Below are 17,480 nucleotides of genomic sequence, written 5' to 3'. Positions count from 1 at the left end.
GATAGAAATCAGAAATTAATAACACTAGGAGGGAGAACCCTCACTCATTTCTGGAGGACATATCGGTTGTCCCTAAGAAAAACATTGTAAAATACACAAAACTGTGTTCACAAGAGGCACACCATTTGCTGTCAAACTAACCCACTACTGATGATTTCTGCTTCAAGAACGCAGTACCTCAGACTCTGCCATTATTATTACATACATACATATACCAAGGCACTTCTCCCAATTTTTGGGGGTAGCCGACATCAAACAAATAAAACAATAAAGGGGACCTCTCCTCTCTATGTTCCTCCCAGCCTGACAAGGGACTCAACCGAGTTCGGCTGGTACTGCTAGGGGTGCCACAGCCCACCCTCCCCCGTTATCCACCACAGATGAAGCTTCATAACGCTGAATCCCCTACTGCTCCTACCTCCGCGGTCTTCCAAGGCACCGGAGGAAGCAGTAGGGCCTACCAAAACTGCGTCACAATCGCTAGCCATTCATTCCTATTTCTAGCACGCTCTCTTGCCTCTCTCACAACTATCCTCCTATCACCTAGAGCTTCCTTTACTCCATCCATCCACCCAAACCTTGGCCTTCCTCTTCTACTTCTCCCATCAACTCTTGCATTCATCACCTTCTTTAGCAGACAGCCATTTTCCATTCTCTCAACATGGCCAAACCACCTCAACACATTCATATCCACTCTAGCTGCCAAATCATTTATTACCCCCGTTCTCACCCTCACTACTTCGTTCCTGACCCTATCTACTCGAAATACACCAGACATACTCCTTAGACATTTCATCTCAAACACATTCAATTTCTGTCTCTCCGTCACTTTCATTCCCCACAACTCTGATCCATACATCACAGTTGGTACAATCACTTTCTCATACAGAACTCTCTTTACATTCATGCCCAACCCTCTATTGTTTACTACTCCCTTAACTGCCCCCAACACTTTGCATCCTTCATTCACTCTCTCACGTACCTCTGCTTCTACTCCACCATTTGCCATTATTATTGATTATTATTAATTATTATTATAATTATTATTATCATTATCATTATTATTATTATTATTATTATTATTAATATTATTTGCTAGGCTACAATCCTAGTTGGAAAAGAAGGATGCTATAAGCCCAGGGGCCCCAACAGGCATAATAGCCAAGTGAGGAAAGATAACAAGGAAAAATAAAATAATTTAAGAACAGTAACATTAAAATAAACATTTCCTATATAAACTATAAAAACTTTAACAAAACAAATGGAAGAGAAATTAGAAAGAATAATGTGCCCGAGTGTACCCTCAAGCAACAGAACTATAACCCAACCCAAGACAGTGGAAGACCATGGTACAGAGGCCATGGCACTCCCCAAGACTAGAAAAAAAATGGTTTGATTTTGGAGTGTCCTCCTAAAAGAGCTGATTACCATTGCTAAAGTCTCTCTTCTACCCTTACTAAGAGGAAAGTAGCCACTGAACAATTACAGTGCGGTAGTCAACCCTCTGGGTGAAGACGAATTGTTTGGTAATCTCAGTGTTGTCAGGTGTATGAGGACAGAGGAGAATCTGCAAAGAATAGGCCTGACTATTCCGTGTACGTGGGAAAAGGGAAAGTGAACCATAACCAGAGAGAAGGAGCCAATGTAGTACTGTCCGGCCAGTGAAAGGACCCCATAACTCTCTAGCGGTAGTATCTCAATGGTGGCAGGTGCCCTGGCCAGCCTTTTACCTACCAAAGAGGTCAGAAAGAGTACTCAGATACTAGGAATAGTTTAATGTCTGAATAAGCATACCTTAGAGCATAGTAACACATTTTTTCATAGTCTTTGTATTATTCTATGGGCCTGGTAGTCCCCAGCTTGTGACTGACTCTAAGATAGGCATAATAAAGATGCCTTATCTTCTACTTAAATTCACCCTTTTTAAGCCGAAATGTTTTCCTTTTAAGTAATACATACATATACCAAGGCACTTCCCCCAATTTTGGGGGGTAGCCGACATCAACAAATGAAACAAAACAAAAAGGGGACCTCTACTCTCTACGTTCCTCCCAGCCTGACAAGGGACTCAACCGAGTTGAGCTGGTACCGCTAAGGTGCCACAGCCCACCCTCCCCCGTTATCCACCACAGATGAAGCTTCATAATGCTGAATCCCCTACTGCTCCTACCTCCGCGGTCATCTAAGGCACCAGAGGAAGCAGCAGGGCCTACCGGAACTGCGTCACAATCACTCGCCATTCATTCCTATTTCTAGCACACTCTCTTGCCTCTCTCACATCTATCCTCCTATCACCCAGAGCTTCCTTCACTCCATCCATCCACCCAAACCTTGGCCTTCCTCTCGTACTTCTCCCATCAACTCTTGCATTCATCACCTTCTTTAGCAGACAGCCATTTTCCATTCTCTCAACATGGCCACACCACCTCAACACATTCATATCCACTCTAGCTGCTAACTCATTTCTTACACCCGTTCTCACTCTCACCACTTCGTTCCTAACCCTATCTAATCGAGATACACCAGCCATACTCCTTAGACACTTCATCTCAAACACATTCAATTTCTGTCTCTCCGTCAGTTTCATTCCCCACAACTCAGATCCGTACATCACAGTTGGTACAATCACTTTTTCATATAGAACTCTCTTTACATTCATGCCCAACCCTCTATTTTTTACTAATCCCTTAACTGCCCCCAACACTTTGCAACCTTCATTCACTCTCTGACGTACATCTGCTTCCACTCCACCATTTGCTGCAACAACAGACCCCAAGTACTTAAACTGCTCCACCTCCTCAAGTAACTCTCCATTCAACCTTGCACCACCTTCCCTTCTCGTACATCTCATAACCTTACTCTTACCCACATTACTCTCAACTTCCTTCTCTCACACACCCTTCCAAATTCTGTCACTGGTCAGTCAAGCTTCTCTTTTGTGTCTGCAACCAGTACAGTATCATCCGCAAACAAAAACTGATTTACCTCCCATTCATGGTCATTCTCGTCTACCAGTTTTAATCCTCGTCCAAGCACTCAAGCATTCACCTCTCTCACCACTCCATCAACATACAAGTTAAACAACCACGGCGACATCACACATCCCTGTCTCAGCCCCACTCTCACCGGAAACCAATCACTCACTTCATTTCCTATTCTAACACATGCTTTACTACCTTTGTAGAAACTTTTCACTGCTTGCAACCTTCCAACTACTCCATATAACCTCATCACATTCCACATTGCTTCCCTATCAACTCTATCATATGCTTTCTCCAGATCCATAAACGCAACATACACCACCTTACCTTTTGCTAAATATTTCTCGCATATCTGCCTAACTGTAAAAATCTGATTCATACAACCCCTACCTCTTCTAAAACCACCCTGTACTTCTAAGATTGCATTCTCTGTTTTATCCTTAATCCTATTAATCATTACTCTACCATACACTTTTCCAACTACACTCAACAAACTAATACCTCTTGAATTACAACACTCATGCACATCTCCCTTACCCTTATATAGTGGTACAATACATGCACAAATCCAATCTACTGGTACCATTGACAACACAAAACACATATTAAACAATCTCACCAACCATTCAAGTACAGTCACTCCCCCTTCCTTCAACATCTCAGCTCTCACACCATCCATACCAGATGCTTTTCCTACTCTCGTTTCATCTAGTGCTCTCCTCACTTCCTCTATTGTAATCTCTCTCTCATTCTCATCTCCCATCACCGGCACCTCAACACCTGCAACAGCAATTATATCTGCTTCCCTATTATCCTCTACATTCAGTAAACTTTCAAAATATTCCGCCCACCTTATCCTTGCCTCCTCTCCTTTTAACAACCTTCCATTTCCATCTTTTACTGTCTCTTCAATTCTTGAGCCAGCCTTCCTTACTCTCTTCACTTCTTTCCAAAACTTCTGAATTCTAGATATTAATAGAAATGTAGTCCTTTGAATAAGATACATAACCAAATATTTGGTTCTTGATTTTAGTGAATATTGACATCTGCATAATGAAATCTTCTCTACAAAATGTGGTAAAAGACTTCCATATATAGAATAAGAGCAAATATTCACAAAAATATAAATCTATGCCTAAAGGCATCTTTTACCAGATTATAAAATTAAGGACAGTGGTCAGAGATAGAGACCAGAGAAGCCAAATGCGTCTAGTAGATTGATTCAAGAAATTTGGGCCATATAGCCAAGCTAAAGTAACAGTGAGGCATTTAAAAGTTTTATAGCATGGGGGAAGAAAGATGATAAAATAAAATGCTAGAAGGTACATATATCTTGGCATTAAAAGTCAGTTGCAAAAACCTATACATAATGCCTTACAGGGAGACGTAGATGGTATTTGTTTATCAAACAAATATATGTTGAAGTTTGTAGGGAAAGATGGAAGGTGAGACATGAATAGCCCTGTCAGAGCCATATTAGACCGAGATAGGAAAGTGGGGTATATGTGATCCCTCAATTTCCTTGTTTTTCTTCAAATTTTCTTTCCTTCTTCAATAATACCTCTTTGATTTGTTTTTCCTTGCCTCAAGGAGATGCTTATTTTGTAATAAGACACAGGATACCAGATCTAAAAAAAAAAAAAATGCAAATTCACAGAAACAAGGGCTAACAGCATCTTTGAGCAAGTAAAATACAAGGAGACATGCCTAGTCAAGTAAGATGTGGCACTACTTGTCAATTTTATTGATACTTCTTCGATAAAGATAATACAAATCTGAAATAATTTAAATAATGAAAATAATACAGTACAGATATACTGTAGATTTCCATATCTAATTTGTGGTTTTCCATCTACTGTGGGGGGTCTGAAATGTAACACCCAAAGGATTACTGTAATAATTACTATCAAGGGAAGAAATAGAATTACAAAAAATAATAATCCTTAAACTATCAGCAGGAGATCACTGAAAAAATCTACATATTGTAATAAGCACTTCATACAAAAGCTGTTGAAACATAACTGCAGGAATAACATTGAATTTGGGGGTGTTGGTCTATTTGAGAGTATCATCATTTTGATAAAGCACAACACCTCAGTATAGTCTTATTGGGTCTACACTTAAAAAAATAAAACAAACTATATCAAAGCTTTCAATCTGTACTTCCTAAGAAAGCAGTAGTTCCATTGTACCAGTATTTCCACTGCAGACAAGTTCTCTTATAATACACAAAAAATACTAAAGGATTATTAATCATTTACTTGCTCTCCATCAAACCACAGACCACTTTTATGCCTCATTCTACACTGTATTTCATTTTATGGATATATTATTCCACACATTGTTAGCTTTTTGAGCATCAAATGCATGGAAATTTGCATTTGTGTAAGATTATGTTTCATCAACTTTCAGATAAAATATGCAGTGATAAAAAGGAATGAAGCAATGATTAGCTTTGTGCTTTGTAGATGTGAGCTGCAAGAAATAAGATCAGAATGAATGAGGCTTCAGAGAGATTCTTTTATGTACAGATCAATTATCAAAATACGCTTAAGCAGACTCTTTATAAAATGTTTAATGGAAGAATTTCTTGCATACTTGCTTGAGAAGACAACATGGCATTTTAAAACACGCATAACAATTTCACAAGACAAAAATGTACTATACCTATAGGGATTCGCTTCGATGAAAATGTCGCTGAGACAACGACGAAGCCCACCAGGTGGAGGAATTGAGGAATGACCCGGTGGCATCAGAAGTCCACTGTTGGTGCTAGCAGTTGTGTGACCTGAATCTGTGGAATTATTTGAGTCTGATGGATTGGAGCAAGCATCACTTTCTACATAAAATCGCACAGATGCTGTCTTTGGTTGCACTAATTCTATTTCAGGAGAAACCTCCTCGGAGGGTACAGAGAGAGGAGCGCCAGAGTCATAACTAGAGGTGGGAGTTGTGGCTTCAGCAACGCTAGTGTTAAAAGTGGGCCAGGGTATAAGTGCACTTGTCATATTTCCCAAAAGTTTCCCTAGAACTTCTATTTTCATTCTTAACTGCACAGTAGCATTATACCAAACACAAAGGGCTTTGTATCTTCCAACAAACTCTGGCTGCTCCCATTCAGGGTAATGAAATGCTAGTTTTTTGGTGGAAGGAAACAATGACTCCACATAGTCCAGTTTTGTAAGAATTTTAGCTACTTGTGACAGTCCTTCAGTTTGTCTATCCTGACATACTTTACACCATATTGAAAGACAACCACTGCATTCCTCATCTCCACCCACCATGGTACTCATTCCAACTCCATCTGTAGCATCGGAGGCAGTCACAACAGAAACACCACCAATCTTGAGGTCCCCTGTGGTTACTGCTTCATCTAATGTGGATATCTTAATATCACTTGCTGTAGCATCTAAGTCTTTTTTATTTTTATCAGAATAATTAGGATCAAATTTAAAGCTTAATACTTCTTGGATAATATCGTATACCTGGAAGAAAATAAGGTTATGTTAAGAAGTTTATAAAGTAGTGTAAAGCATGCTTTTTTAACTTAACATTCAGCTTGAATAACAAAATAAAAAATGACTTTATAATAGACACAGAAATCATAATCTATGAAATATATTTGTATGATTCATAAATATATAAAATGCTCAACACATGTATTTTTATTTAACTTGAAGTCAGATTAAGTCCAAAATTACATATTACTAAGAGGTGGTCTTTGACCGGGGAAGTTGTTTCACTGGTGGCCAACCTCTACATCACTATTTTGTCCTAAAGCTTTCAATCTACTTTCAAATTCATTGTAATATTTTATATGATATAGATATTAACCTACATTCTAATTTATGTTACACATATATTGAACCTAACACACCCTGAATAGTTACAGAATCATTTTCCATAACTGACTACAGAAAGTTAATTTAGCATAAATGACTCTCAATTGGATTAGATTCCTACATTTGCAAGACAATAGTGCACCTGGTGGGATAATCAAGCATATACAGCATGAAGTAAAAGTTAAAAGGTTGAACAGCAAGATGAAAGAAAGGAAGTGGGAACAAAGATATAATTGAAGGCTAAAAAGTAGGTGTAGATCAGGACCAAAATAATAATGCAAATACCATTAAGTAATGCCTAGAGGAAGCAAGAAAGAGTGTTGCTAGAGTATTCTAGATAGAAAATAGACGGAAATTATTACACATTTAATGACATAAAGGGAACGTGATATAAAAAATGATATGATGATGATGATGAGGACAATCTGTTAAGCTAAAGCCTTATATTAACTATTTATTGAGACCACTACTGTACAAACTAAAAGTATTTTCTTGGATACAGTTATACTACTCCAGAACTCTTACTAATCTACTGACCTTCTCTTGGTTATTAGGAGACCTAAAAATCTATCCATCAATATATTATACTTTATTTTATTAAGTATTTCTATCAACTTTAGGTCAATGGTAGATAATTTCTACCCAGTTATGATCAAAGTAATACAGGAACAAATCTTTACATCATAGCAAAATACTGAACAAACCTTCTAGCAATGAATACTGTATACCTAAAATTAATACTTATTCCATCTGATATATACCTCCCTAAAAATTATATATAAGTGCACATCTTTAGTTTAACAATTGATGTAGAAAGGAAAAACCCTAAAAATGATATTTGGCTTCATGAACTGTACAATAAAATTTACTGTGCAATAAAATTTACATCTTTAAATGATGATCAACATCTAGTCCAAAATAGATATGACATCCAAAACTCTTATCATTAACAACTGATCCTGTCAATTAATCCACGATACTGACAGATCATTTAAATTTTATTCAAATCATACTATCCATCAGTATCATTACATATATACGACTTTTCTATAAGCCTGTTCAATGTTGGTTACTCTTCCTTATACATGGATAATTACAGTATGTACTGTATACTATGAGTGTATTCCAAGTAAAGTTTACCATTTTTTTATGCGCATAAACTGGACAATTCACATGCTGTTAACAAATGTCTACGGGCTGGCAATTTTTGAGATAACTCTAAATTTCTCTCAGATATATCTATGATGACCATCTACATTACATTGAACAATGCATTTGTTGAATATACAACATAATGGTAGTAAGATTTTCATATTTCATAAAAATTTTCATACATCAATTTCCATCATATCTGGAATTGGATATTTTCAATTCTTTGGAAACATTAATTTTCTACTGACCTTGGTAACTCCTAAATATTTTGTTTGTTTACAAATCTAATTTCTAAGATCTATGATATCAAACACTATTGTGATTACTTGATATGAAAAACCCCTTCGCTTTGCTAAAATATTACCTTTATTAGTCTTCATTTTTAACATTAAAATTTTTTTTTTTAATTTTCCTTAGTGATAATATATTTACTAATGGTAATTACGATGGGAATTTCCTAGAATTCAGTGCCATGAAAAAAGATAGGGATTCAACTTCCAAAATTATTAATTATACATCACTCATCCACAAAAATATAGCATCATACTAAAACCTGCTTTAGCAATAATTTGTATGTGGAAATTATATCTAAAGCAAAGTAAAAGCTAACTATAATATTATACTTTTTTTTAAATTCATTATTATAATCAATAATTACCTCTTGTCTCTGAGCAATAAGATGTATATCGAATGTGTTTGTATCTAAATTTGCATGCCAAGCCTGTAATTCAAGCCAAAGCATCTCATGCAGTTCTTGGTGATAAAGTACTTCCTCTTCGCTCCTCTGTAAAAAAAGAGAGACAAAATCAGCAATTTTATAAATGTGAAATAAATATGAAAAGAAAAAGTCATTAAAATTTTACAGAATCCATTCCATGAACACTATAATGTGATAAATCAGGGGAGACTTATGATAGTCTCTGTATAAGACTTCAACAATTGTAGGGGTTTTAGAATCTATTAATACTAATATACCTTTGGTGTCTTATAAAATGTATATAAGAACACTTTCAGGTAATGTAACAGTAGGTTTACTATTACCCTTCAACATGAGCCACGTATATCATCTATAAGTCTGTCCCTCACTGATTACATGATAAGGGAAACAAAAAAAAAACCTTTGTTATTGTGTGATAGAATGTTGAAAAGCCGTGAAACTTCCATTATTGCACACAATATAGTGACTTAAGATATGATATTACTCCAACTTATTTGCTTTCAATATGGGTTACCAAGTGGTAAAAATATCTTGTAATAATTCTGTACAAATGAGTAACTAACCACTGGAATACAGGAAAAAGATGCCAATAAGTAACTAACCAATGGAATACAGAAAATAGGTTACAAAAATATATCTATCAATGCCATTTTTGTACTATTAAAATCACAAATTTTCAAAGTAACTTTTATCATTCCTAATCATACAAATCAGACTGCTTTGATAGGAGTGTACTTTCAGTGAAGCTAGACACTGCTCTTAAAATTTCAACAAGATAGCCATAGTTACTGTTGGGTGACATGGAAGTCTCGCCCACTCAACAGGTCACTGAGCCTTCACTCTAATCTTCAACCTAGGACTTGTGTGGTGGTTTAAGCAAGAGTTCACCTGCTTGATAGGCACCTATGAAACAATCCCCTTGTTAACATAGACATGAAACGAAGCATTGATGTTCATCAACGAAACTTTGGGGAGCTTGCAAAGTAGCAAAGCTACATACGTTACCATTAGTTTAAAAAGCAGGTTTGTTTCTTCTGTGTATTCCAATTGAGTGGGTGCCCTATCCCTCCTCAGATATGTCTGTAGACCTCAGAATCTCTGTAGGTGAGGACTTCCCAAAATGAGGATTGCTATGCTGCTACCAGGGTAGATCACCCCATCTTCCTGCTTCAGAAGGCAAGGAGAACACTGGTTGCCTATTACTAATGCTTCAAGAACTACTGGAGCAATTGCTGGGGAGTACCCCTTAAGGAAATAGCCTCTCTGTCAAACAAAAGAAGTCTCGTCAACAACTTAGGAATGAGTGCAAAGACCTTGGTAATCATAGATCAAATCTTGCGATCTCTGTCTTTGTAGGTAACGTACTAAGGTCGGGTGTTGTAGGGTCTGTGCTTCTCTAATGATTTTTAAAGAACCCTTCTTGTTTTAAAGGATATTCGCCTGCCAGTCCCCTGTAAAGGAAGAAGGGACAAACGATGATTGGCTGATCTCCTTCGATAACTGAACTGTCCCTGAATTATGGGAATATCATTGCTTGAAAGATTAAAAAAATTACGAAATAAAAAGAATGGCAGGTTAGTAAAGATTACATAGATAAGAGTGTCACAACTGAGATTGTGTGGACATGTGTTAAGGATGGATGGTGGGGTGGGAGTGACAAGGGCTTGGGAGGAACCTATTAGGGGGAGACGATCAAGAGGGAGACAGAGAATTAGATAGCGAGATAAGATGAAGGATGATATGGAGGGAAAAGGTTTGGTGGAAGATAATGCTTTTGGCAGAAGGGATTAGAGAGGGCGTATCAGGAAACCGACTCCTTAATGGATGGATTATGGTGGGAAAGAAGAAGAGAAGGTGCCTTAGCCTTTGGAGAGCAAAAGTGAGAGCGCAGTAACATGTGGAGCATAGCAGCACCATGCGAGTGCCTGTCCTTAGTCGGCAAGCATCCTCGCCAGCAACTGCAAACATAACATGACACCTAGCGGGAATGTGGAAAGCCAGGATCGTGGAGATCATGTGTGATGTGATAGTGTTGTGCGATTGTTACTTTCGCACTGATAGTTGATCGTAAGCTCCACCACACTCCTTCTACTGGGTTTTTGTCTTTGGAACTCTTTAAAGGGGGAAGGAAAGGAGGGCAGGAATTACCAACCTCTACAAGGTTGAGTGTGTTCAATTTCATAACAGACCAAATCATGAGGGCAGGAATAATGTCTACCAAAATGTACTCTCTGATAAGGAAACATTCCTGATACAAAAACTCTTGTCTTGCATGGAAGGCCAGAAGATATCAGGATCATCCTCTCAAGAAGAAATGCTCTTGGTAAGTACCAGTGGTTCTCTGGACATCTTCAAAGTCTCAGCATCACTGAAGCATCTCGGGAATGTCCAGGAGCAGAAGAAGGACATTAGTGGCTGCCAACGTCCTGATCAGCAGTGTTTGGTTTTGCAGGAGACCTAACAATGACAGCAATAGCTTGAGTTCCTGTCTCTTGTACTGAAACATCTTCCCGGGGATTGCCAGATTTTGGAACATCACTGCTCCTCCCGCAAAACTATGTGGAGGAACTGGTTGATTTTTTGCGAGACTCGGACTGATCATACTACTCTCAATCGAGAGAGTAGGTCATAGTATGTTCATTCTTTAGGGGGAAGATATCTCTCTGAAGTTCTCTTAAAAAAGTAGAGGTTAAGGGTGGCAGTCTTCATTCTGATGGACGGTATACGTACCGAATTCCGAATGGCACCAAGTATTGGTATCAGGAGCGTGAGCACCTGCACCTCTTACCAACTCACCTCCCCTTGATGGGTTGGAGGGTGGTACAGCACAGTCCCTCTTACAAGTACATGGAGCAAGGTTAGACAAAGTCTTATAAGATTTTAAACAATTGATCTTTACAGGTTGTTCCTTCTTTTTGGAGTAGCTGGTGCCATGTCCAATAGTTAGCAGTTTAGGAAAATCCTTTTTGTGTATTCTCGTACCATACTAAGAAGAGAATCGAGTTGGAACGCTGTAGAGAAAAAGATGACAGCTTCAGAGTCTGATTTCTCCTCAGAGCCTAATGATCTCAGCTCCTGTGGACTAAAGTGGTCGGAGAAGTGGCAGGTTCTTATGTTTCTGATAGAATTTAAATCCATGGCCCTAATTAGAGTGTAGGCATGTTTTATGAAGGCCTTTTGGTAGTGACAAGTCTTACTGATGATAGATAGTATGTTCAGAGAGATCTGATCTTATCGTCTCTCGGGTAACTGTCGGAAGAAGGACAGGAAAGATGGTGCTGCCATTTTCTCTAGATCATGGGCATGAAAGCTTGGTCTAGTATGACCAAGTGCTGGTAAGAGGCATATGAACACCTATATCACATATTGCTTAGAGCTGAGTACAATATTGGTTTGTGCTACTCCTCCTGCTAGTTACAGTCCTCACAGGGGATCATTGGAAACTTGCAGCTATGTTGATCGGACATCTTTAGACAATGTCTTCTTCAGGTGAAGTAGCAGCAGCAGCACTTGGTTAAGGGCACTGCATTCGGTACAAAACCAAACAGATGTACGAACAGGGTGTACTGATATTTTTTTCCCGAAGATACAACCCAGCGGTAACGATTTCCACCTCTTCAAAGTTTTAACAGCCGTATCAACCTTCGCTGAAAACATACTAAAGGATCAAGGTTTGTATTCATGTAGGAGCAATTATAGTTTGTTGCAATGATAAGACAAATTTTAATTAAAAAATATATACAAACTATGACACATTACAAACATAAAGATGATTACAGCCTCCTCTTTAAAGCCAAAGAATATAGAAGAGCCCTTTAGTAGTAAGTAACACACCCAGCAATAGCCACCACCTCTTCAAAGTTTTAACAGCCGTATCAACCTTTTCTGAAAACATACTAAAGGATCAGGGTTTGTATTAGTGTAGGAACAATTAAAGTTTGTTGTAATGGTCAAACAAAAATTAATTAAAAAATATATACAAACCATGAGACATTACAAAAATAAAAATGATACAGCCTCCTCTTTAAAGCCAGACAATGAAGAGCCATGAGTAGTAAATGACACCAACACATCAAAGGTTAAAGTTCTAAATATACTAACATTATCAAATTCTCAAGACAGAGATGGATAACACACAGTAACTAAATAAACTGTATTCCATTTCCATTAAAAGAAACTGTTGGCCTGGTTTTATACCCGTGTTATGTATGATGATGCTCTTTTATTGTATAATTGAGGAACTTACAGCTAGTTGGCATAGGAGCTGAGAAAAAGTATTTCCTTGTTTGTTTATGTGAGCTACCACCGTATTGACGCTCATCAGCACTACGTGTTGCCGTGAAAGGAGCTGATGGAAATGCTTGAGGGCAAAAGAGAGGCTTTCATTTCCTGGAGGTTGATGTGGCACTGCCTTTCGAATTCGGATCAAAGCTCAGATACCGTCAGGTGTAATAGATGAGCCCCCGCCCTTCTTTTGATGCATCCGTGAAGAACATCAAATCCGGGGGAGGAAAGATGAGGTCTACTCCCTTGAGCAGGTTGGTTTCTACCACCCACCAGCTCAGGTCTCTCTTTTGCTTGATTTCTACTGGCACAAGAGTGTCCAGTGAGTATGTGCTGAGACTAAAAGGTCTTCAGCTGTCACTGAAGTGACCGTATGTGGAGACAGCCGCGAGGAACCAACTTATTGAGCAAAGTTAAGTGTCCTAACAGTTTCTGCCACTGATGTGCTGGCAGTTCGTCTCTCGCGAGGAAGTCCTAGGCTACTTTTTTCGGTATCTTCGCTCTGTCCTCGGACGGGAAAATCTTGCCTAGTGTGGTCTCGATTCACCTCCCTAGACATACCATATGTTGGAATGGTTGCAGATGAGACATCTTGCGAATTATTAGGATCCCCAGACCCTGGCAAAAGGCCAGATGTTTCTCTCGATGGAGGAGAAGAGTCTGTGAGTCTGCCAGAACTACCCAATAATCTAGATAACGAAGACAAAAGTCATTCTTGTGTATCCAAGTGGACACTTGAGTAAAAACTCTTGAGGTGCTGTGGACAGGCTGAAACACAGCACTTTGAACTAGTATCTCTGATCGTCCATAATAAAGCACAGGTACTTCCTTGACAACGGATGTATTAGAATCTTCAGGTCCAAGGAGATCATGAAGTCATTCGGTCTAATAGCATGTCTGATCGCTTGTGCCGTCTCCATTTTGAACAGAGTCTGTAGGATAAACTTGTTCAGGGCTGAGAAGTCTATAACGAGTTTCCAGCCCCCAGACGTCTTTTCTACATGAAATAAGCAACTGTAAAAGCCTGGGGACCCTCCTGGGATCTCCTGAAGTGCGCCTTTCTCTAGCATGGTCCTGACTTTGGCCTGTAGGGCCTGGTCCTATCCTGATCCCTTCGCAGAGAACCTTGTCGCAGTAGGACTTAGAGTCAGTGGAGGGGTAGAGTCAGTGAAAGGGACGACATAACCCTTTCTTAATAAGAAAGAGGACCAAGGGTTGGCTTCGTAATTCATCCACCTGTGCCTTCTGCTCATAAGGCATCCCGCCACCGGTGGACTGGTTGGAAGATTGCTCTCCCTAGCGTGGTTGTCCTCGCTGGGATTTTTTGCCTTTACCTTTGCGTCCTCCGGGACGAAAGGAAGGCTTTGAGTCTTTCTTCTTTGGGGTGCTCTGCTTCTGGCTGGTCTGTGGTTTTGGAGACTGTTGTCTCTCCCTTGAAGGTGCTTGCTGGATGGAGTGAGAGGAGAAAACCCGTTGGAGGAGTGTCTTGGCTCACCTCTCCATAGGTCTGCTACGCTCTCAATGGCCTCCCCACCAAACAAGGCGAGTCCGTCCATTGGAGCATTGAGCAGCCTCATTGCCTCCCTCTTCAGCACCTGTCACTGAAGTCTTGAGACAATTGCATCACGTCGCCTCAAGATCCAGTTAAACTATCGGTTCAACACGTTCCCCTTCAAGAATTTGAGTGCCCTCGCACCCGAAAGAAGGAACGAGAACAGCGTCTCCCTCTTAGGAGTGGAAAGTCCTCGTTCTTGACGAGATTGCCGACCGTGCCCAACCAATAGTCTAGCCATGAAGATGATTGCAAGGCACACTTTGCATTCCTTTCCATTTTGGAACCATCTGCAACAGAAATCTGGACAGGAAGAGTTGTCAGTTTTTCCAAAGTTGTCTGGGTCAACAATACGACCACTGGATCCAGTAGTAGGGGGGAAAGATCATCTTCCACCACCTCATTGTACTCCCTCTGCCTTATGTAAGGAGGAGAAAGTAACCTAGAGGAGTCTACTGAACAGAGAGCGGAAAGAGCCGGCTACTTGGACGTAGGCTCTCTTTTTTGCTGCCTAACTCCCCATCCCCAAGGTAAAGCTATCTTAGGGCTGGAGGCTTTAGGAGCACCAGAAAAACTGGTGTAGGACCGTATTCTTGCCCTCAGTCAGTACATCATCCAGGTTCTTTCACGTTAACCTTCCTGATACAAGCCAGAATCTTTAGAAATATTTGATCACAATCTTTCCGCTCCGAAGGAGCGACATTCAGGCTGGCAGAAACAGGGAGCGGGGCGCTCCGTCTGAGAGCTCGGAACCGCCATCGAAAGGTTCTTCCTCTCCCGAGGTAACACCCAAAGTAGCCCGGGGAGGGTGAGGGTCGTCAAAAGAAATTCTTTTGGAAGCCGAGTGTGCTCTCGGGGGAAGGATGATATGGCCAGGTCTTATGTTAGCGGCAGAGACCGAAGACTGTTCCCTCGAGTCTGATGTTCATCCATAGTACGCTAGTTCTTGGGTAGTCTTTTCTCGTATTTCCTCTCTCTGGGTTGAATCTCAAATTCATTCAATTGATTTCATTGGTTTAAAATTCCCAAAAACAACTCAAAGAGAAGTATCCTTCATTCGAGATGAAGGATTTTGCCGGCAGTCAATCCTAACAGGCTTCCAGCTCTCCAAGCAAGAGACTGGGTGAAGGTTTGAGGATTCCGACCTTCAGGGAGATGCAACCTCTCTTTCCCTAACCGACATAGCGGCCGTGACCTGAGCCACTGCCGCCCTCTCCCAGTTCAGATCCGTGATCTCAAGATACTTGGCCTTATAAGTAATCCTCATACCTTGAGACTCTATGGGTGACAGGAGGCAGAGGCAGTTATGGCGCCCTAGCTAGGCTAGATCGCCTAAGGTCAAAATGATCGCTAGATCCCTTTGGCGCTAGGCTAGATCGCCTAAGGTTAAAATGATCGCTAGATCTTTTAGGTCAATCCAACGGAATTACGAGAACCTTTGCCGCTGCAGCTGGAAGATCGTTGTTAGAAATCCCCATCGCTTGTTTAAGTGCTTTCACTAGGTCTTAAAATCAAGGACCATCCTTGGCTAACAAGTTACCTGATGCTTCAACCTCCTTGTGCTTGGATAGTTACGATCGCATCGGCCGAGTTAGGGGAGGGAGGGTTGGGGAGAACGCCTCAGCCATCTCCCAGGCTAGCTCTCGAGGGATGAACGACTGTGAGGTGAACGACCTTGACGAGAGGTTGATTACCGAGACAAGCTGGTACGCTCGCTAACCTCAACCCTCTCCTCAACTCTTAAGACAACGATCGATAGAGCGTTTACCAACATCGTTCACTTGACAAGAATCATGTTTTCTCCCGCTTCCAGCGCATAAGCTCTCCCATCCTTCTCGCTAGAAGGAAAGGCACGCGACGATGCGCGGAGCCTCTTCACCTTTGGCGACGAAACGAGATCCTGTCAGAGAGCGGCTAGAGAAGGAGCTCTCTTGCTCATCTGTCCTCCCGAAGGAGAAAGGTGTGGTGCTTTCCTTACCCTAAGGGGCAAGGAATGGCAGGGGGCTGAGTGCTTGTGCTGCAGCAAGACAGGTATAAACTCCGGAGAGTTACCTGTCTGACCAATCTCAAAAGAGCGCTTCACAATGCTCTGCGGGCACGATGACAAGGAGGATGGCCAGAAGGAAGTCTCCTCTCTCCTTCCTTATTCAGCTTCAAAAAGCTGTGCTCCGATGGGCTGGCATGGTATGGAAGAATCCAAAACCTTTCAGTGGAAACCTCATGGAGGAGACCAATCAAGGGAAGATCTCTCCTCTCGCATTCTTTAAGAAAGATCCTCACCTTTTTCTCCCGATGGAGAATTGCCTCGTGGATGAGGGAGCTGCCACTCAGGAGGAAGGGTTCGGAGAAGATCTCCTCTTTCGAGAACAAGAGGATCGATCAACTCCCCCTCCTGATGGCGCATCGCCTCACAGACAAGGGAGTTGCCGCTCAGAAGGGTGGGTTGCATCGTCCTTCCTCGGAAGGTCAAACAGCGCAACACCTTCCACTCATCCAAGTTGCTTCTCCTCCTTCTGGGCAAGCCAGGTAAGAGGATCAGCTCCCTGAACCACCTCTGGAACAAAGCTGAAGCTTGTTCCCGAGACTTGACAATCTTGTGACAAGTCACTCATGGGAGTGCTTGTCATCAACTGCTCCTGTCCTCCCACCGAAGCAGGGAGGACGTCAAGGAGAGCAGAAGCAGCGGACTCAGTGCTCAAGTGTGCACTCACACCCAATCCTCAGGACCTCCTGTAGTTTCTCCTTTGACAGAGGACCCGTAAACCCTAGGGAGGGCCACAGAAGACAAACAGTTGTCATAGAGTTCCCTCACGGAGGGGTCTCCCACTGTCTTTCTGGGGGAGGCAGTGGGAGGAGACCCCACACGAGGTTGTTCAGGCATTACAACGGCGCCACTCGTACTTGACCGTTCCCAAGAGGAAGCCGGTCAAGCAGTCTGAATGGAGAGAACG

The 17,480-nt window shown here is 41.0% G+C and overlaps 1 protein-coding gene across 1 annotated transcript in view; it reads right to left on the bottom strand.

Annotated features, from left to right (window-relative positions):
• The window catches only part of LOC137624548 (mitogen-activated protein kinase kinase kinase 4-like), a 242,614-nt gene that overhangs the window by 128,209 nt on the left and 96,925 nt on the right, over positions 1–17,480 (bottom strand). Inside the window, 2 exon segments of the mRNA XM_068355436.1 lie at positions 5,649–6,466; positions 8,634–8,759. Of these exon segments, the coding sequence (XP_068211537.1) occupies positions 5,649–6,466; positions 8,634–8,759 (944 nt within the window).

Source organism: Palaemon carinicauda, chromosome 31 (genome assembly GCF_036898095.1).
Source record: "Palaemon carinicauda isolate YSFRI2023 chromosome 31, ASM3689809v2, whole genome shotgun sequence".
Classification (NCBI taxonomy): domain Eukaryota; kingdom Metazoa; phylum Arthropoda; class Malacostraca; order Decapoda; family Palaemonidae; genus Palaemon; species Palaemon carinicauda.
The sequence above is the reverse complement of the archived record's forward strand: the minus strand, read 5'-3'. Positions and strand labels throughout refer to the sequence as shown.